At 40.4% G+C, this 21,115-nt stretch overlaps 2 protein-coding genes and 1 long non-coding RNA gene across 6 annotated transcripts in view; 2 read left to right on the top strand and 1 right to left on the bottom strand.

The window, feature by feature from the left end:
* The window catches only part of LOC117199139 (zinc finger protein 677-like), a 545,188-nt gene extending 530,486 nt beyond the window's left edge, over window positions 1-14,702 (top strand). The window contains exon 4 of the mRNA XM_049703391.1: window positions 12,421-14,702. Coding sequence (XP_049559348.1) covers window positions 12,421-12,458 — 38 coding nt within the window. The 3' untranslated portion in view covers window positions 12,459-14,702. The remainder of the gene's footprint in view (window positions 1-12,420) is intronic.
* The window catches only part of LOC101277417 (zinc finger protein 649), a 57,434-nt gene continuing 37,491 nt past the window's right edge, over window positions 1,173-21,115 (top strand). For 2 of the 4 annotated variants that reach the window (XM_012539373.3, XM_049703442.1), the window contains exon 1: window positions 19,116-19,380. Coding sequence is in view for 1 of the 4 variants with exons in the window: in XM_049703439.1 (XP_049559396.1) it covers window positions 3,094-3,108; window positions 5,369-5,495; window positions 5,771-5,866; window positions 10,620-12,181 (1,800 nt within the window). In the remaining 3 variants the exon portion in view is untranslated. Of the gene's footprint in view, window positions 3,109-5,368; window positions 5,496-5,770; window positions 5,867-5,890; window positions 10,556-10,619; window positions 14,703-19,089; window positions 19,381-21,115 lie in introns of those variants that run through there. The other 2 variants (XM_049703439.1, XM_049703444.1) reach the window with 2 other exon arrangements.
* LOC125962716 (uncharacterized) lies at window positions 9,419-19,175 on the bottom strand. Its single transcript, XR_007474357.1, has 2 exons — window positions 19,063-19,175; window positions 9,419-16,610 (listed from the first exon to the last, which is right to left on the bottom strand). It is a non-coding gene; the product is annotated as an uncharacterized LOC125962716 (long non-coding RNA).

The raw sequence follows: 21,115 nt of genomic DNA, 5'->3' as shown, positions 1-21,115 counted from the left end.
GGCATGTGGGATCTTCCCGGACCAGGGCTCAAACCTGTGTCCCCTGCATTGACAAGTGGATTCTTAACCACTGCACCACCAGGGAAGTCCCAGGAACGCACTGCCTTCTGATCTCTGTGGTTTCTGATAGAAATCAGCTGTTCATCTTATTTCATATCCATTGCATATGACAGTTAGTTTTTGCTGCTTTGAAGATTCTCTATCTTTGGCTTTTGATAGTTTGAACTTTATGTGTCTCACTGTAGAACTCTTTGAGTTTACAAAAGAAAAGAAAGTGATTTTAAGTTCTTTGCATATTGGCTCTGTTTGGGGCAATCCTTCAAACTTAGCCAGGCCATTTATAACAGTGCCTTAGGCTTCTTTTCCTGCTTCTGCTGAGCCTGATTACCAGACAGAGGTGAAAGCTCATGTTCTTCTCCGTGTGTCTATTGTATGCAGTCCTCTTGTGTCAGTCCTTTAGGGAACCCACAAATAGGTCAAAACAAACAATTCCTTGGGGACAAGATTTACTTTGCTCCCTACAGGTCCAGGTATCCATCCACACCACGAATACCGGCTGCCGCTCTGCCACAATGGTTGTGGGGGCAAGGCTAATTTAGAATGCCATAAAAAGTCTCCTGTTTTAGAGACCTTTCTCCTGGTCAGGTGTTCACTTTGTTTCTGTAAACCATTGACTGTCTTCCAGAGTTCCAGTAAGGTTGATTCTGACAGTTTTTGTTAGTTTTTTTAGTGCTCCTGAGGAATCCCCTGGAGGTATCTACTCCACCATTTTTGCTAATGTCACTCTACGAAGTTGTCAATTTTTACATATAGATTGTATAACTGGTCAGTTAACTTAATACTCTTATTTTTGGTGTTCACTAAAGTTGACCTCCATCTTTTGTTAGTAACTTTTTTTTTTAATGTTAGTAATTCTTACTTGATTCTTTTATCAGACTGCATTGGGAGTGTTTCCAGAACAGTGGTGAAAAATAATGGTATTGTTGCACTAGCACGTGCGTGCATGAGCAAACACACACACACACACACATACACAAACCCACCCGTCTTTTTAATGAGTGCTTTTATCTCTGGCTTTCAGCTGGACATATGTGGGATTTATTCAGTTTTGTTTTTTTATTATGGTTCTTTTTCTTTTTGAAAGATATACAGATACAACTTAAGTCATATCATCTTCTATTTCTCCCCTTCTCTTCCCATGGATAACTGCTATCTTGTTATATATTATGCATATTTTCATACTTTTACTAGATGTGTATGTATCCACAAACAACACATACTCTTGTTTTGTGTTTTAGAAACAGATGGAGATGGTAGTATATATTTAAAAAAAAAACTTATAGGTCGTGTTTTGTTTTTTCATGCTAAGGCAGTAATGAATTCCTGACATACCCAGGGCTCATATTTGAAATAGATGTTGGATTTTTTTTTTTTTTTTTTTGCTGTACACGGGCCTCTCACTCTTGTGGCCTCTCCCGTTGTGGAGCACAGGCTCCGGACGCACAGGCTCAGCGGCCATGGCTCACGGACCTAGCCGCTCCATGGCATGTGGGATCCTCCCGGACCGGGGCATGAACCCATGTCCCCTGCATTGGCAGGTGGACTCTCAAGCACTGCGCCACCAGGGAAGCCCTAGATGTTGGATTTTTATGAAATATTTTTCTCGGCATCGATTTTGGCAATCATGTGACTTTTCTAATCTATTAATATATTGTAGCAGACACCCTTGGTTCCTTGCTGTGCAGAGTTGACGTAGCTGACCTGAGACTGTTCTCCTTGGAAAGGCCTGCTGACAAGATGCCTTCCCCTGGCATCTGGGAACTTAGATTTTGGGAGGGTTCCCACTCTTCCCTATCGAGAGTGGCTCACTGTGCCAAGACTCTTCTTTCAAATATGGTTTGTCTTGAACACGTGTTTTCCTCTGGGATTCTGGAATTTTGGTATGTACTAGGAATAGCCCCCCATAAAAGCCATGGGCACTGAGTCTCTAATAGGCTAACACATTTCACATGAGTTATTACAACTTGTTGCTGGGGAAGTTAGCATATCCTCTGTGACTTCATGGAGACAGGACTCTTGGAAGCTTGTGCCTCGTTTTTCCCCAGACTTTGCCACACCTTTTCCCTTTGCTGATTTTGCCTTGTATACTTTCATGGTAATAAATCAGTTATGTGCTAAATCTTGGGAGTCCTAAGGAATCACTGAATCTGGGCGTCATCTTAGGGACCTCCAGCACACCTGCCAAACGTCCATTCACTTCCTTCTCCTTTTCTGCCAGATTCTCCAGACATTCCTTGGCTTGTGGCAGCATAACTGATGTCTGCCTCTGTCTTCACATGGTCTCATCTTCCCTGTGTGTTTCTTCTCAGTGTGTCTGGTATAAGGACACTCATTGGATTTTAGGGCCTACCTGGATAATCCTGGATGTTCTCATCTTGAGATCCCTATAATTACATCTGCAAAGACCCTTTTACCAAATCAGATCACATTCACATGTTCATGGGGTTACGATGTGAACATATCTTTGGGGGGGGTGGCACCATTCAACCCACTACAAAGGAGTATGTGGACACGTGATTTTAAGGGGAAAAAATGTCCAGAGCCTCACTTCTGTATGTCTTCTTTCCCAAAACTGATTTGTGTGAGAAGTCTTCTGCCATTCTTCTGCCAGGCTTTGTGCTGTGCTGGTTTTCCTTTCCCATATTCCCTTTCTCATTCATGCTACTTATACTTCACAGAAGGCATACCTCTCTCCATTTAGATTGTTATGTTTTACTGCCTCAAGAGCATCAAATAAAGGGACAGTTAGAAGCACTGGCCTTGACTTAAGGTGGGTGAAAAACAGCAGTGACAGCATCTGGGCCCAGAGGGAATATATCACCCAAATGAACTTACTCTTCACTCCACAGGTCCTGGCTTCGAGGAACAAGAGAAATCAAGTAAAGGATGAGGAGGAGGTTCCTGGAGTTGCATATGGTCATTTCATGGGACATCCGTTACCTGAGACTGAGATTTTGGAACAGAAACTTAGGGCAGATCCAGAAGAGACTAAAAACAACATCCTAGTTACTTGGCATTTCCCAAAACAAGAAAATGATGAAGGCTCAGGTGACTTTTGGTTTGTTTTATTCTTGATTCCCTCATGGATTTCCAGAAGGCTGGGAAAAAAAAGCAGTCCAATTAAATGAAAAGTATAAATTGGGAAAAAATGGGCTCTGGGGAGAAATAAACTACCTTCAAAATCATGATGAAGTAGAATCAGGTATATATTGTTCATAGATTTCGTACTACATGACCAATGTTGGTATATAATGTATGACTCTGCAGGTCCCTCCTGGTTACATAAACCATCAACTTGCATGTAATCTGTCAGCCACTGCAACCAGAGAATCATGATGTTATTTGATATGCATTGAATCTGAGGAGAAGGCAGATAATTTCCTCAGGAGATGTCACTATTTCATGGTACTTAAGTCTTGGGAAATTTCTTTGATGGTTTCTTTCTAGAGGTGATAACATTCATTGTGTTCATAGCATTCTTCTAATATTGATAGATATACAAGCAGGTTGTGTATGGCTGTTTCTTATATGATTATTCTGAGTCCTCTGCTGGACTAGACCAAGTAGAATTCAGTGCACACAGTTTTTCAAAAGACCACAGCTTGGTGACTTATATACCCACACTTGTTTTGGGCTGGTTTTATCCTTGAATAAAACCTAAAGTGCCCAGGAAAATGTAAGGTTTGCACAGTTATCAAAGGACATCTGTGAACAGGTTGTAGAATGGGTGTTTCAGTACAGATTTGGCCACAGGGAGTTATAAATTCTTGTTTGGTAATGGCTTGGGTTTTTGAGATCCACAGTTTGCTTTAGAACTTTACCTTATCTCAGAAAATACAGAGCCCTTCCATGTGTTCAAAATCTAGTTATTACTGTACTTTTCATGCCCAAAAAAGTTAAATATTTTGTGTAGATAGGAAAGAGCTAGATGTTGTTATATTTAATTGGAATAAAATTAGTGAACTATATTGAAAAGAAGAACTCATCTAAATATTGAAACTAGCAAAATAATAATCATCAAATTGATGTTTGGTCAGTTTAAAGCAATTACATCTAATCGTGGTACTGCTACTGTGCCATTCAACGAGGTACCAGTATTTTTGTGTGTGATGACAGTTATTATGTATTGACACTAAATTTAAATTCCCAAGTTGATAGAGCTATTAAAAATGAAATAATTGATCAAGTAATAAGGAAAATTTAACCAGAAAAAGTTCAATTGCTTATAAAATTTTGATAAATGAAAGAGAATACCCCCCCAAGAATCTAGTTGTTACCTCCCACCTCCTTATTGCCTTTATTTTATTTATTTATTTAATTGCCTTTATTTTAATTAAACAAATGACTCGTTGTGGTATAATTTTATATATATATATATATATATATATATATATATATATATATATATATAGTCTTTGTCTCTGGTTCCTGCCACAGAGTTCCTAAAACGTTTGGAATTTCCTCAGAGATAGGAGTGTCTTTTTTTATCCATAACAAGCCCCTTTGAGCCATATGTGTGCTAATTAGGTGACTCAGGATGGGCCCCTAGAGAGCTTCAGGGTGGGAGCTGATCCCCAGAAAGACCAAGCCTTGATTGGAACTTCTGGCTCTACCCTCTGATCTCAGTAGACAGGAGAGGGGCTGGAGATTGAGCTCTATCACTTGTAAGCAGTGGTTTAATCAGTCATGCCTATGTAATGGAACGTCCATAAAAACCCCAACGGGGTTCAGAGAGCTTCCAAGTAGGCAAACAGTCCACTTTCTGGGATGGTGACTCACCCCAACTCAACAGGGACAGAGGCCCTTGCACTCAGGACCATTTTAGATTTGGCTCTATGAGCCTCTTCATGTGACCATTCATTTGTGTCCTTCGTAATAAACTATAAGAGTAAGCATAATAATTTCCTGAGTTCTATGAGTGGTTCTAACAAATTATCAAACCTTAGCAGGGAATTTATGAGAACCCCCGAATTTGTAGCTAAGTTGGACACAAGTGCAGGGAACCTGGAATCTGGGACTTTGGACTGGTGGCTGAAGTGAAGGCAGTCTTGTGGGACTGAGCTCTTTAGCCTGTGGAGCCTGATGGTAACTCTGAGTTGTTAGTGTCAGATTAGGATTGAATTCAAAGACCAAATGTTAGGATAAAAGATGCTCCTAGTGCTTTTATCACTTAGGAGACTACAAGGGTTTTAGGAGTGCTAAGCCGGCAACCAGGGACAGAGAACATTATATATATTTTCTATTATTTCACACCTTCCATTTCAATAATGAGAGAAACACTCTTATCACATGGACTGTGTTGTTACAGGGATCGCTGACACTGAAGGATGTGGCCGTGGACTTCACATGGGAGGAGTGGCAGCTCCTGGACCCTGATCAGAAGGACATGTACAGGGACGTGATGCTGGAGAACTATAGCAACCTGGTGTCCGTAGGTGAGGACGGCTCCCCTGTGTCCCTTGGACGGTGACTTTTCTTTCTTCACCTTCTGAAAAAGTTGTTGTGTCTGTGGTGCTCTGAAGTGGAAGATTTTCAGTCTCTTCCCCCCCGGCCCCAGATGAGAAGGTATAATCTCTCCACATTTTAGAGACAAGCCTTTAATTTCCAAACATGCAGATCGTGCAGTCCCTAAAGTGTACCATTCTCATAGCATCACAGATCCCTAGTGCCATTTGATGAGCCTAAGTCTTCTGTTATTTCCCACGAACAGGGTATCAAGTTAACAAACCTGATATACTCTCCAAGTTGGAACAAGGAGAACCACCATGGACCTTAGAAGATGAAGTTCACAGTCACCCCCATCCAGGTAAGTGAGACAGAACCAGCAAGAGGGGGAAGGCTGTGGAAATCACTTTCTAGTCCTTTAGAGAAGGCATCCCAGTGGTGAGGGTGTCTGAGGATACAGAAACAGCCTCCATGTATCCCTTTCCTCATATGAGAGCTCTTTTTCTGTGCAAGAACTTAGAGGAAAGTATACCACTTTATCTCATCTTGGAATGAATCCCTGTTTATTTCTTCTTAGATGTCAACTTTCCCCCTCCTAGGATTATTCTTGCTTGGTTTTTCAAATCCTCCCATTCTTCACTTGTTAGAGTATGATTTTATGTTCCTTTCACATCTCTTGGTATGAAATTCCTCCTTCCGTGTCTCTCTTCTAAGACAAAACTTTGAATTCATCATTGTCTTCTGACTCATACACCTTTCTGCTCCATTGTGAAATATTTATTTCCCTTTACGACATCCAACTGCACCTCAGGTGCCTTACTCTTGTAGTAATGTGGTCTCTTAATGTGTATTCATCTGCTTGCTTGACTTTTCTTTTTACCCCCTCTGAGATTCTTCAAAGGTTCTGTTGTCATCCCTCTGCTCTGTCTCATAGGCTATAAAACCTTACTTTATTCAAATGTGTTAAGCTTTTTGTGGAGACTTGCAATTGACATGTCCCTTAACACTGTCTAATATACCTGATGGTACCATATATTTTAACCTGTCTCCATGGCAATTCCCAATGAGTTCATCTTTTTTTGTGTGAGAAACTAGAACCATCTTCCCTCCCAGAAAATCCCTTTCCAACATCCTTTTTAAAATTGAGATTCTCTTGTACTTCTGTACATCTTAAATCCTGGCATTACCTTGAATCTTCTCTACCCTCTGGGCTCCTGTATTTAATGCCTCTGCTGTTCCTGTTCTTTGTGTAATTAGGAAAGACGTTTCTAAAATTTCTCATTCTCATTTCCTAGCCTAAACGAAATCATAAAACCTCATGCCCACCTTACTGTAGTTCCTTTTTATATTTGTTAATTAATCATTCTCTTAGTTAAACTTTAGATGTTGCTGGATTCTTTTCCCTAAAGCTATCTTTTTCCTCCTCATAGTCTGATGGCATTAAGTCCCAGTTGACCATATTACTATGACATAGAAATTTCTCTTCTATCAAACACCTAAGTCCCCACTCTCAAAGAGGAGGCAGAAATTTAACAAAAAGAGAGTTTCAGTTTTATAAGATGAAAAGATTTAATGGAGAGAGATAGTGGTGATGGTTATACACCATTGTGAATGCATTTTAATACACTGAACTGTACACTCAGAAATGATTAAGATGGTAAATTTTGTGTTATGTGTAATTTATCACAATAAAAATAAATGGGAAAAAATACACAGATACTATGTCTGGTGGTGAAAACGACTGTAAACACCAAACCATCAGCATGGAAAATAACTAGAGATGAGGTCAATGGGGTCATAACTGGGGGTTTGCAATAGGTCATTTGGTCACATAGGGCCTTGTCATCCATTTCAAACACTTGATTTTCCTCCTAATGAGAAAACCTTTAGAAGGATTAGGGTATAGCAGTGACGGGATATAATTTATGTTTTAGGGGTATCACCTTGGCTATCAGTAGAAAATAGACTGGAATAGGCAGGTGTTGAAGCAGAAAACCAGATGTGAGACCTGGTTGTTGGTGACTTCAACCCAGCTTGAGGATGGTATGAGAAGATTCTGGAACGATAAAGATTGAATTTGCCACTTAAGTAGGTATGGGGTATGTTTGTTTCCTAGGTAACAAATTACCACAAACTGTGTGACTTGAAACAACAGAAATGTATTCTCACAGTTTTAGATGCTAGAATTTGAAAATCAAGGTATTGATAGAGCCATGCTCCCTTTCAAAGATCTAGGAATGAATCCTTTCTTGTCTATTCCTCGCTTCTGGTAGTGGCCAGAAATCTTTGATGTTCCTTAGATTGTAGACACGTCATTCCAGTCTTTGCCTCTGTTATTACATGACCTTCTCCCTGTATGTCTCTGTGTCTGTAGCCAAATCTCTGTCTCCTTAGAAGGACCCCAGTCATTGGATTAGGGTTCACTCCAATCCATTTTGACCTGGTCTTAACTTGATTACATATGCAAAGACCCTGATTCCAAATAGGGTCACATTCATAGCTACTAGGGGTTAGGGTTTAAACATGTCTTTGGGGGACATATTCAACCCACAATATGGAGTGTGAGAGGGGAAAAAAACAGATGGAAGATGATGCTAAGTATTTTTGATAGAAGAGACTAAATTTAGTGGGAAACAAAGAAATGTCTTTCAGAGCAAAGATTTTATGAGCAAAGCTAGGACAAATCTTCATGTAATATTTACAAATTAAGCTTTTTAACGTGTGAAATGTTTCTGCTATCATTGAAGCCTGTACAAAATTCAAGTAAATGGTAAATATAGAGACTATTTCAGAAATTTAGAAGAAAAGTAACCTAAAGTGGTATAGAGAGAATGAAGAGTGATAGTATCATAAAGTATCTTAGGTGAGAGAAATAGCTCAGTTTTGAATTAAGATGATAAGGAAACATGGCAAGAAACTGGAAATGTGCAAGGCCATGTGGGGACTGTCAAAAGATTGGCCTGAAACCAGCCACGTGGAGACCAATGTTTGAAAGTATTTGTTGGGGAGCTAGTGGAGTGGAAACTTAGATAAACTGGGTACATCATGGTAATGTAAACTTTTATCACCAGGCTTACTGTTGTGACTTTTATGTGTTAATAATAAAGGAGGCATGGTGGAGGTTAGGTTTTGTATATTCTAACTCTAGATAGTCTTATTTTTAACCTCAGTGGCAGCATTATAGAAATAATAAGGTATATCCAGATGTTCTAAGAAAAACTAAAGATAAAATTGTCACGTCTTGATTCAGGAGGAAGGTGGTCCTATAAGACCCTTTAATTAATGCCAGCAGAGACATTACTTTATGATTAAGGAAGACGCTATTGTTGGCAAGTTGAGAGATTAGTATATCAGGGACAATGAAATGGGAAAAATTCCACCATGACATCCATACAGGTACAGAATAGTGAAGAAGGTGAGCATTCCCATGTCTGGTGCAGCAGATCTGCTTCTAAAAAAGACTGTGCCCCATTAGCCTGTTGTGAAAGTCCATCAGGATCATCATGTCCCTTTCTGTGGGAACGTATGAGAATGTGTCACAGCTCCATGCAAGGTTAGAATGTGAGATTGGTGCTTTGGGAAAGTGAATTTGATGATGGTCTACCTAATGAAGAAGAATGGCAAGTTTTATCAACAGGATGAGCACCCAAGAGTCTGTTAGAATTTTCTTGAAATCATGACCTGTATGTCCAACATTCTGAGTTGCCTCTTTGACGTATATGTTCTAACACCCACGTCTTCTTCTTTCTCTACCAGCGTGGTTATGTTAGGGTCTCTTCAGAGGGCTCTAGGAATCCCAAAACTCTATGTTGACTGACTAAAGCTTTCATCTGTGCCTTCATCTTTTTTCAGTCTTCATGTTTCTCAGAAAGTGATCTCATACAATAAATACTCTGACCTTAAATAATATATATTTCTTTGTTTTGGGTTTTTTTTTTTTTTTTTTTTTGGCTGCACCATGCAGCTTGCGGGATCTTAATTCCCCAACCAGGATTGAACCTGGGCCCATGGCAGTGAAAGTGCCAAGTCCTAATCACTGGACTGCCAGGGAAGTCCCCTTAAATAATATTTACATACTGATGTTTCCACATTGCTATTTTCAGTCAAGACCTTACTCAAGTCTTATCATCTGACTGGCTTTTCCGTGTCTGTGCTTGGATATTATCTCAAAAATGATATGTTTCAAAATGTACTTGGTTTCCCTCATATTCTGAACTTGGTTTCCCTCACATTCTGAAGTTTGGTGATATTCCTCATCTTGTTAAAAGGCACTACCCAACTACCCAATGGGTCAAGCCAAATACTCAGGCGTGCACTTTGATTCCCTCTTTTGTTACCTCTCCTCACATCAAATCCATTAGTGAGTCTTGTTTATTCTTCCTTCCAAATAAATCCTGACATCTTCCACTTCTTATTTCCTTTGCTTCTTCAAACCACTGTCACACTTGGAACTGCTTACTTTATTCCTTATCTTATTTGTTTATTGTTTCCCTTTCCACCCATAGAATATGGCTTCAGTGAAAGTAAAGAATTTTTACCCTGATGGCTGTTATCTTTTGGGTTGTTTGGTGTTTTATATTACTGTGTCTTTAACAATTTCCAAGAGACAGGAGTTAGTGTTTAATGGATACAGAGTTTTTCAGTTGGGGAAGATGAAAAAGAACTAGAGATGAATGGTCGTGATCGTTGTACAACAATGTGATTGTACTTAATGCCACATAAATATACACTTAAAAATGATAAAATTTATCTTATATATATTTAACAACAATTGTGAAAAGTTTTTTTTTTTTAAAAAGATAAGGTACTTTTATACTTGGAATTTCTTTTATATTTGATATCAGAGGTTTTCCATTAAAGAGCCAGCTCACTCCAAGGTATCTTTTTTAAGTGTTTATTGAATTTGTTGCAATATTGCTTCTGTTTTATGTTTTGGTTTTATGGCCATGAGGCATGCGGGATCCCAGCTCCCCAACAAGGCACCGAACCTGCACCCTCTGCATTGGAAGGTGAAGTCTTAAACACTGGACCCCCAGGGAAGTCCCCCAAGGTATTTTTGAAGCAGTTTTATTCCATATGGTACTCATGGAAGGGTTAATTGTTCTCTTTCCTAGAAATTGATAAAGTGGATGATCATATGCAGCCACACTGGCAAAACCAAAATATACTGAAGATGTTGGAACAGTGTTATGAACAGAATGCATTTGAGAATATTATTTATCAGAGCAAAAGTTGTTTTCCTTTGAGGCCAAATCATGATGTATTTGATTTACATGGGAAAACTATGAAATCATATTTAGATGTAATCAACCTGAGTACAAGCTGCAAAAAAATGGAGTCTGCTAAGTTTAATGGAGATGGGAGATCCTTTCTCCATGCTGATCATGAGCAAACTCATACTGAAATTAAACATCAGGACATACACAAAATAGAGAACACCCACGAATGTACTGAATGTGGGAAAGCCTTCCTCAAGAAGTCTCGGCTCAATGAACATAAGAGAATTCATACAGGAAAGAAACCCCACAGATGTAGTGTCTGTGGGAAAACCTTCTCCAAGAAGTTCAAGCTCACTGAACATCAGCGAACTCACAAAGGAGAGAAACCCCATGAGTGCCGTGAATGTGGAAAAGCCTTCCTCAGGAAATTTCAGCTTACTGAACATCAGAAGACTCATACAGGAAATAAACCCCATGTATGCAGTGTATGTGCGAAAGCATTCTACAGAAAGTTCAAGCTAACTGAACACCAGAGAACTCATACAGGAGAGAAACCCTATGAATGTCCTGAATGTGGCAAAGCCTTCTTTAGGAAGGCAGAGCTCGTTATACATCAGAGAAACAAAAGAGGAGAAAAACCCCATGTATGCAATGAGTGTGGGAAAGGTTTCTCCAGAAAATCACAGCTCATTCTGCACCAGAAAATTCATACAGGAGAGAAATCTTATATATGCAGTGAATGTGGAAAAGGTTTCATACAGAAGGGCAATCTTATTATACATCAACGAACTCACACTGGAGAGAAACCCTATGGATGCACTGAATGTGGTAAGGCCTTCAGCCAGAAGGCATGCCTCATAGCACATCAGCGATTTCATACAGGAAAGACTCCCTTTGTATGTACTGACTGTGGAAAATCTTGTTCACAGAAATCAGGACTCATTAAACATCAGAGAATTCACACAGGAGAGAAACCCTATGCATGCAGTGACTGTGGGAAAGCCTTCACTACAAAGACAATGCTCATTGTCCATCAAAGAACTCACACAGGAGAGAGGCCCTATGGATGCAATGAGTGTGGGAAAGCTTTCTCCCACATGTCATGCTTGGTTAAACATAAGAGGACACACACAAGAGAGAAACAAGTAGATTCAGTGAAGGTGGAATATCCTTCCACAAAGGGTCACAGCTTATTAGATACTAGTGAACTCATGCAGGGGGAAAACACTGTTAATATGGTGACTGTGCAGATGCCTTCTGCAACCCCTCAGACATTAAACATCAGTGGGCTCCTAGCAGATAGGAATGTAGTCCTTATGGAACAGCCAGAGGCCAGAGGTGCACCCTCAGGAGATAACAGAGAGTTTATGCAGGAGAGAAACTTCATGAATGCAATGAATGTGGTTATGCCTTCAGTGGTCAATTATATCTTATTTTATGTCACAAAAAACACATAGGAAAAAACTGGTACATTCTATTTGGAAAAGCCTTGAGCAATAATGTATAGCTGGTTATATGGTTATGTATAAAAAGCAAACCTATGAAGGCAGAGGTTAGGAAAGCTGTGTTTTGGAAGATAGATCCTATTATCAGTGATTACCAAGGTCATCAGTGAGATTATAGTGTGTAAAAATATGAGAGTGGTAAAGTCCTTCCCTCAATAGGTGTCATTACATACTGGAGAGAAACTTGGAAGGCAGTGAATGTGGCAGGGTTTTCTGCCCCATCCATTAGCTGATGAAATCATATACAAATAAAACACTGTGAACACACTAATTGTGGAATATCTTACTAAAGTTCTTGTGAAGCAAAGCCTGTGAAAATGAGAAACATTCTAGAGCTTTATGTACCAATTCCCACTTCATAATACATTACACAATATACCTGATGTATAATTTTGGACAAGAAACCTTGAACAATATTCCTAGTTACTATGCTTATGATTCCATAATTTTAAGGAGAAAGACAGTCTACCCCACATCACTGGTTAAGGTTATCATGTTATACTCATTTCTCCTAATTGTGGATTCTTTTTCTTTTTTTAAAAAAAAATTACTTCAATGCCCACCCAATATATGATTAGCTGCTGCATTTCTTAGGCTCTAAATTTATTTAAATATTATTTCAGACAACTCAATTCCCTCACAACAGAAATGAATATTAAATTCATAAATATAACTTATGTCCTTGAATGAGCTTAAGTTCAATTTATAAATAAGACTAAGCATTATACCATAAAGGTCACTATAAATGTGATTTTTAAAATTTTCTAGACTTGAAAAGGTAGTGAAATCAGGTTTGCAAAATGAACTGAAAGCCCAAGGACAATTAGTAATTTAAACCTATAAATTAACTAACAAAATACATTCCAACATAACTCTTGGTAGTTTTTTTCCTGAAAACATGAAAATAAAATGGGCAATTTGAACACAAATTAAGATGACTCTTCTTGCTTCCATCCTAGCTCTCTCTTCTCTGATTATCCAAATTATTCTCAGAATCCTGGGAATATGAAAATCTAAACTGGATAACTATTCAGCTGCATTCTTCCCTCTGGAGATAGCTCTCTGCCCAACCCTTCCCTTTTCCTCATTGATGGAATGGATATAGATGTCAGGAAGAATGTTGGGGTGGTTCCATTTCCTCTCAACTAAGGGACTCTCGAGTCTTACATGTTTGAGTGTCACATGAGGAAGAGAAAAGTAGATCATAATAGAATCAACTGTGGCCTGGTATCATACTTCACAGAGCTGGATCGACTGAATCAGATTGGGAATAGGTCAAGGAGCTCTGGAAGTGTGGGCTCAATCTGGTTCTAGACTGGAATACTATAGCCCTTTAACCAATCTGGCAAATATTTTCAGAATCTCTATAATTACTGAGCTGTAGCCAGGAGTAATGTCAGTAGGGACTGGCATAAAACTGATGTAGCATTAAGGTTCAGACCAAGTCTACTGCTGGAAAACTGGGATTTGAGGAAGAGCATGAGGTCAGGTCCCTTAGGGAGAAGCTAGGAGTGAAGGCATGTAAGTAGATTAGGTATCTTAATGGCATTGTAAATGATTTTTAAAAAACACATGATGTAAAAACTTAGAATTACTTGAAGAGAACATCTCAATTGTTTTCTTAAGGATTTTAATGTGGAATATATGAGGATCTTAGATCATGTATAAACATTGCTATATCAGTTTCAATACAAAGCAGAAATATAACAAATATCAAATAACAAATATCATCTTCCTGAGTTTGTGCTCAAATATAAGGTCTTGAATGTAAGTTATAGTCTGTAAAATTTAGACTGTAAGCTTCATGAAGAAGTAACAAGTACTTCTACTGTTTAGGGACCTTCTGTTAACCCCTATATTACCAGATGTCTAGAATGCCTGACAGAGTAGGCACTCATTGTTAATTGGCTGAGTCTCATCCAATAAGCAATCTGGTCTTGCTCAACTGAGATCTAAAGTAGGATCAGAAAGGACCAAACTGTTTCCAAGTAACTTTAATGTATCTCAAAACAAACCTCAAGAATATTTATAGGAGTGCAAACACATTAATTAACAATGTTTGTCATCCAACCAAAAATTACCAAGCATGCATAAAAGCCAGAAAGTATGACCAATATTGAGAAAAACCAATCAGAAGTGACCGGAAACTGACGATGCTAGATTGAGCAAACAAGGACAGTATGATAACTGTATAAACAGTTATAACTGTATTCCATTGGATCAAAAAGGCAGAGAAGTGATTAACATGTTAATTATAACAATGTGTAATGGGGTTTAAAAAATATTTTATATGTTACATGTTCATATTTTATAAGCCCTCCCATAATATTGTTTCTTCATTCACTATCTTGAGAAGAGAGTGGAGGGCAGTTTGAGAGATTTCCACCTGGTGTTCCTCACAATGATACCTCTTACCCCATTGGCTGAGAACTCAAGGCTTTTCTCTTTTTAATAAAAGCTTTTATTAGCTTTTGTACGTGAGTTTCTTTTGCCTTGTCATCAACTTCACTGGTCTTTTCTTTTGCATACCCTAATAGGTTAAAAAACTGCTCATGCTTTTTAAGACCCCCCCAGCACAGCCCCTTGTATCATTTTGGATAGTTTCTATTGCTGTGTCTTCAAGTTAACTAATCTTTTCTTATGCCATGTCTAATTGCCATTAATTCCATCAGTGTATGTTTTCTTTCAAATTGTAGTTTTTAATCTCTAGAAATTTGACTTGGGACTTTCTTTTTATATCTTTCACATCTCTATTTAACATGGTTTACTTTTAACCTATTCGTCACTTAATATTTAAAGTGGTTTTCTAGAAGGTAATATATAGTTAGGCCTTGCTTTTTTATCGAGTTGACAATATGTCCTTTTATTGGGGTGTTTAAATCATTTATGTTTAATGTGAGAATGTAGTTAGGTTGAGATTAAAAATGTACAATTTGCTATTCATCCCACCTATTTTTTTTTTTTTTAATTTATATTTTTGGCTTGTGCTGGGTCTTCGTTGCTGTGTGTGGGCTTCCTCTAGTTGCAGCAAGCGGGGGCTACTCTTTGTTGTGGTGCACGGGTTTCTCATCATGGTGGCCTCTCCTGTTGCAGAGCACAGGCTCCTGGCACACAGGCCTCAGTAGTTGTGAAACGCAGGCTCAGTAGCTGTGGCGCACAGGCTTAGTTGCTCCGCAGCATGTGGGATCTTCCTGGGCCAGGGCTCGAACCCATGTACCCTGCATTGGCAGGCAGATTCTTAACCACTGTGCTACCAGGGAAGCCCCCATCTATTCTTTGCTCCCCTTTTCCTACTATCTTTTGGAGTAACTGAGTATGTCTTATGATTATTTATCTTCTTTGTTGGCTTATTTTATTTATTTATTTATTTATCTATTTATCTATTTATTTATGGCTGCACCATGCATGGCTTGTGGGATCTTAGTTCCCCGACCAGAGATTGAACGTGGGCCCCCAGCAGTGGAAGCACGGAATCTAACTGCTAGACCACCAGGGAATTCCCCATACTTTTGTTATTTAAGTGGTTCCTTTAGTTTACAGCATGTATCATTAACTTGTCAGTATAAGTATTATTATATATACCTCTTCGTGTATAGTGACAGAATGTTATAATAGTATACTTCCATTTTCTGTAGCCAGATTAGCTTCATTGAAGAGACTGTCTTCTGGATGCTCCTGGGTTATGTATTTAGGGGATGGGTAAGCTGGTTTTACATGATAAATCTACATTAGCATTCCTAACTCCATATACTTTTGGATACTTTACAGAATATGGAACAAGGAATTTCTGGCATTTAAACTTTAATGTAGTTCACCTTTAAGTCAAGTTTCAGTCAACCAACCAAGCAAACTGTTAGAGCCATTCTCACTGAGCTCACACATAAAAACCAGAATCAATTCATAGTAAGCCCATATTAAATTTGCTTGATCCAAAATCATATTCCTTCCACCATGACCCCACAAATGTTTCCCAGGTTTCTACTGAACACATTAAGCAACATTTTAAAAAGATAAATACTTCATGACTACATTGGGTTTATCCAAAGAATGCAAAGTCGGTTAAAAGTTGTCTAATTTTATAAACAATGTAATTCACCACTGTATTAGACTGCTCTTGTTGCCATAACAAAATACCAGAGTAGGTGGCTTAAACAACAGAAATTAATTTTCTCATAGTTCCAGAGGCTAGAAGTCCAAGATCTAGGTTCCAGCAGATATAGTTTCTGGTGAGACACTGCTTTCTGGTTTCTCTTCTTATAAATAAGGACACTAAACTTCCTGGAGCCCCACACTTACAACCTCATTTAACCTTAATTACTTACCTTAGGAGCCCCATCTCTGATTAAAGCCACACTGGGTCTTAGGGCTTCAATATGTGAATCTGAGGAGACACAAACATTCAGTCCATAATATTCCTCCACTGGCCCTGTCCCCTCCATTTCATGTCCCTCTTGCATGCAAAATACATACATTCCATCCCAACAGCCCCAAAAGTCTTAACTCATTCCAACGTTAACTCTAAAATCTATATCCAGGCCTTCTCTGGTGGTGCAGTGGTCGAAATCCGCCTGCCAGTGCAGGGGACATGGGTTCGATCCCTGGGACGGGAAGATCCCACATGCCGTGGAGCAACTAAGCCCATCAGCGCAACTACTGAAGCCGTGCGCCTAGAGCCCATGCTCTGCAACAAGAGAAACCACAGCAATGAGAAACCCACGCACTGCAACAAAGAGTAGCCCCCAGTTGCCGCAAATAGAGAAAGCCCACACAGCAACGAAAACCCAATGCAGCCAAAATAAAATAAAATACAATGTTAAAAAAAAAAAAAGTCTATATCCGAAGTCTCATCTAAGTCAGATATGTGTAAGACTTGAGGTACAATTCACCCTGAGGCAAAACTCCTCTCCAGCTTTGGACCCCTGAAAACAGGTAAGTTATGTGCTTCCAAAATACAATGGTGGGACAGAGGTGGGATAGATATTCCCATTCTAAGAGAGATAAATAATAAGGAAAAAAGGGGTGACATGTCCCATGCAAATCCAAAACCTGGAGAAAAAAGTTCCATTAGATCTTAAGGCTTCAGACTAAAGTCTTTTGTTCAATGCTCTACCCTCCAGGAATTTTAGGTCACAGTTGTAGGTGGGAATCATAACACTCGCTACAATGAGGAAATAAAACCAAGTAACTTTACTTTTCCATTCTGCACACCAGTAGTGAGACAGGCTGGAATCTGGGACACTTTGCTGCAGTGCTTGCACCTGGACAAAAGTCTCCTCCAGCAACAGAATACAATGAAACTACAATAGAAGGGACTAAAAATAACTGCTGTGCATGCACAGCTGGGGCCAATTATGAACAAGATACAAGACCAAAATCCAACTGCCACTTCTGAGGTACTGAGAGCAAAAGCCAGGGTCCTGTGCTTAATCCCTGCACACAGTCCTACAGGGGATGGGCAGACTACCTAAACCACCCTCCTGCCCCACCCCTAGACCTGCGCCCTACCCTCACCCCATTTAAGGGACCAACTCCCCACCCCCCTACCCCCAGCAAGAAAGGGAACCTGTTACTTGTTTTCTCTCCCTCCTGCTGCAGCACCAGTCACAATAAAGCCTTGCCTGAGTTTCTTATCTGGCCTGTTACCAGTTTCTATTGATTAAAGACTCCAAGAACCCTGGTCTGTAACAGTACAATGTACAGCTCCACGAAAAAAAAGTGTTATTTTTGTCTGCTTTTATACCTTTCATTTTTCCAGCACCCAGACCTCTGTTTGCCACACAGTACGCATTTTATAAACATCTGCTGGGTCAATAAATGAATGATTAACCTCTTTACTTCTTAGGTTCTCTGAGCCAGGTTGTACAATTATAGGGAGTGGGGGTTAATCAGTTGGGCTGCAATACTTAACAGAATCACTTCCCTTTGTCAGAGCTTTTTTTAAAAAAAATAAATTTATTTAATTTTATTTTTGGCTGCATTGGATCTTCGTTGCTGCGCGCAGGTTTTTTCTAATTGCGGCAGCGGGGGGGGGGGTACTATTCGTTGCGGTGCGGGGGCTTCTCTTGCTGCAAAGCACGGGCTCTAGGTGCCCAGGCTTCAGTAGTTGGGCCACACGGGCTCAGCAGTTGTGGCTGCCGGGCGCAGGCTCAGTAGTTGTGGCACACTGGCTTAGCTGCTCTGCGGCATATGGGTTCTTCCTGGACCAGGGCTCGAACCGGTGTTCCCTGCATTGGCAGGTGGCTTCTTAACCACTGCGCCACCAGGGAAGTCCCCTTCTCAGAGCTTTTGCTTTAAAGTATTTCCCATCTTTGTGGAAGCCCTGGCTCTTCCCACCGTGGTTGGGGGAACCACGCTTCTTCGCAGCCTCAGCCCCTTTTGCCAGCCCCTGATGCCGTGTTCCCCATTTCCCTCCACACCAGTCAGAACAAGAGCTGTATAATCCTGCGTTTTGCCCACTCTCAGACCAATGCCCTCCTCAGCGGTTCTCTAAACCCTACAATGGCCTTAAATGCAGCTTCCTCCAACACGCCCTCCACCCAGCATTCCACTAGCCGGTTCTCCTTCAATTGTTGCTAGGCTTGGCTTGGGTCTCTCCCCCCGCCCCTAAATTTCTTTGAGATGGTTGCGCTTGTTAGCTTCTCTTTATCCTTTAAATCAAAGTGCCTTCATGTCCGCGACCATCTCTGCGCTCCCTGCAGACATCCGGGCAGGCTTGACTTTCTGAGAAGCTAAGCTTTTGTGCAGTGCCCCTGGCGAATGCTGCAAAGTCGGGGCCCAACGGATCAAGTGACCTGGAAAGGGGGTGAAATAGGTCGTTTTCAACTGCTTCTCACCGTTTTTGACCTTCCCGCGGAATGCAGGAAAAGGAAGACCTCCCCCGTCGTTCGGCAGTACGTGAGAAAATGGCGGCTCCCGGTAAAGACCCTCGAAACCGGCGCGGAAATATTGCGTCATAGAAGGACCAGGAGGAGCCAGATTCCGGGGTCTCTGGAACTGCGGTTTTTGGACCTCGTCGGCCACCATCCTTTCAGCTTCTGAGGGTCGTGTCCGCCGCGTGGGTTGGTCGCCGGGCTGCAGACATTGAGGCAAAGTGTTTAGAACAGCGGTATCGTGATTTGCCTCCAACGGTGAAGACGGGGTTCATCCATCAGGTCAGTGTCCGGTTCTGGGCGTGTCTCGGGGCCAGGGAGAGCGCGTTGGGGTGTTTTGCTGTTTTTGTTACAAACGACGTAGAGGTCGGTGTTGGGGGGAAGCGAGTGGTGATCCTCGCTGGGGTGTTGTGTGTTAGCGGATCAGTCGGGGAATCCGTGTTGAGAGTTCCCCATGGAAAGGGAGGTCACGGGGTTCCGTGTTGGGACGAGAACTTAGGAGGTTCTTTGGAGAGTAGCGTTTGGGGTGGCTGAGGTTGGGGGGATTGGGAGTCGTATCCGCGTCGGGGACAGCGTTTGGGGAGCTTATCGCATATTTAATTTAGAAATGGGGTTTCTGGTCTTCTTGCGTCCATGTTCACTGTATATTCCTATTGAAAATAGGTTTTCGGGTTCATCCCGACCCAAGTAATGTCATTCTCATCCTCCTAAATACGCCTCCAGAAAACAACTCTTGTTTAAATTTAGTATATCTCATTTTTATCGTTGGGATCAGGTGTGTAGGTATTGGTATAATTTTATATATTTTAATCTAACTTCCTGTCATAACCATTTCCATATTACAAACTCTTTGGAAGTTTTCTTCTTTCTTTTCTTTTGAAAAAACTGTTCCAGGGCTTCCCTGTGGCGCAGTGGTTGAGAGTCCGCCTGCCGATGCAGGGGACACGGGTTCGTGCCCCGGTCCGGGAGGATCCCACGTGCTCACGAGCGGCTGGGCCCGTGAGCCATGGCCGCTGAGCCTGCGCGTCCGGAGCTTGTGCTCCGCAACGGGAGAGGCCACAACAGTGAGAGGCCCACGTACCGCAAAAACAAAAACAAAAACTGTTCCAGTTATGTTCCATCACCTGGGTGTTTTGATTGAGGTAGAACTGATGTAGATCTAGGTACTACCCTTTCAGGAACACGTGATGGATTTCCTCTAACTCAAGTTTTTTTGTTTTTTCTTTGACCAGCTGTGATTTTTTTTGTATGTGTCTTGGACATGTTTTATTATGTTTATTTGTAAGTAGTTTACACTTTTGTTGTAACTGTAAATGGTGTCATTTTTTCCCCATATGACCCCGCTCCCTCTTTTTTGTTTCTTTTATGTAATGCACAAGAGCAAAAATTAAAAAGATATGCTGATTTTGTCACCTGATTCCACTCATGTTATTACTGAGAGCTTCAAATTGATTACTTCATCTTTTCTAGTTGAGCATTTTTGTCATCTGCAAATAATGTTGGCCAGGTAGAAAGTGATGGGACTGGAGTAAGAAGAACCTGCTTCTGCCTCTGACCTGGGTAGGTTAATCACTGAGTTAAGCTTCGTCTGTTGTGAAGAAAGTTGTCATGGTTCCCACTTCATAGCTGTTAGAAAGATTAAATGAGCAAAAGTTCTTTAAGTACAAAATGTAGTGCCTGGCACATGGTATAGTCTGGATAAATGGTACCTGCACTTTATCAAGTTATTATTCTTTCTCCAAGGCTTCCCCACCCCCAGCTTTATTGAGATGTAATTGACATAAAACATTCTATAAGTTTAAAGGTGTACAACGTGTTGATTTGATACTTACATATTGCAAAACAAACCACCATAAGTTAGCTAACATCTGCATCATGTCACATAATTAGCATTTCTTTTTTGTGGTGAGAACATTAAAGATCTACTTTTTTAAAAAACAACTTTCAAGTATATAATACAGTATTATTAACTGTAATCACTATGCTGTATATTAGATTCCCCTCAAAGGCTTTTTAA

The sequence above is a fragment of the Orcinus orca genome, chromosome 20, assembly GCF_937001465.1.
Source record: "Orcinus orca chromosome 20, mOrcOrc1.1, whole genome shotgun sequence".
Taxonomy (NCBI): Eukaryota; Metazoa; Chordata; class Mammalia; order Artiodactyla; family Delphinidae; genus Orcinus; species Orcinus orca.
This window is presented reverse-complemented; position numbering and strand designations above follow the sequence as displayed.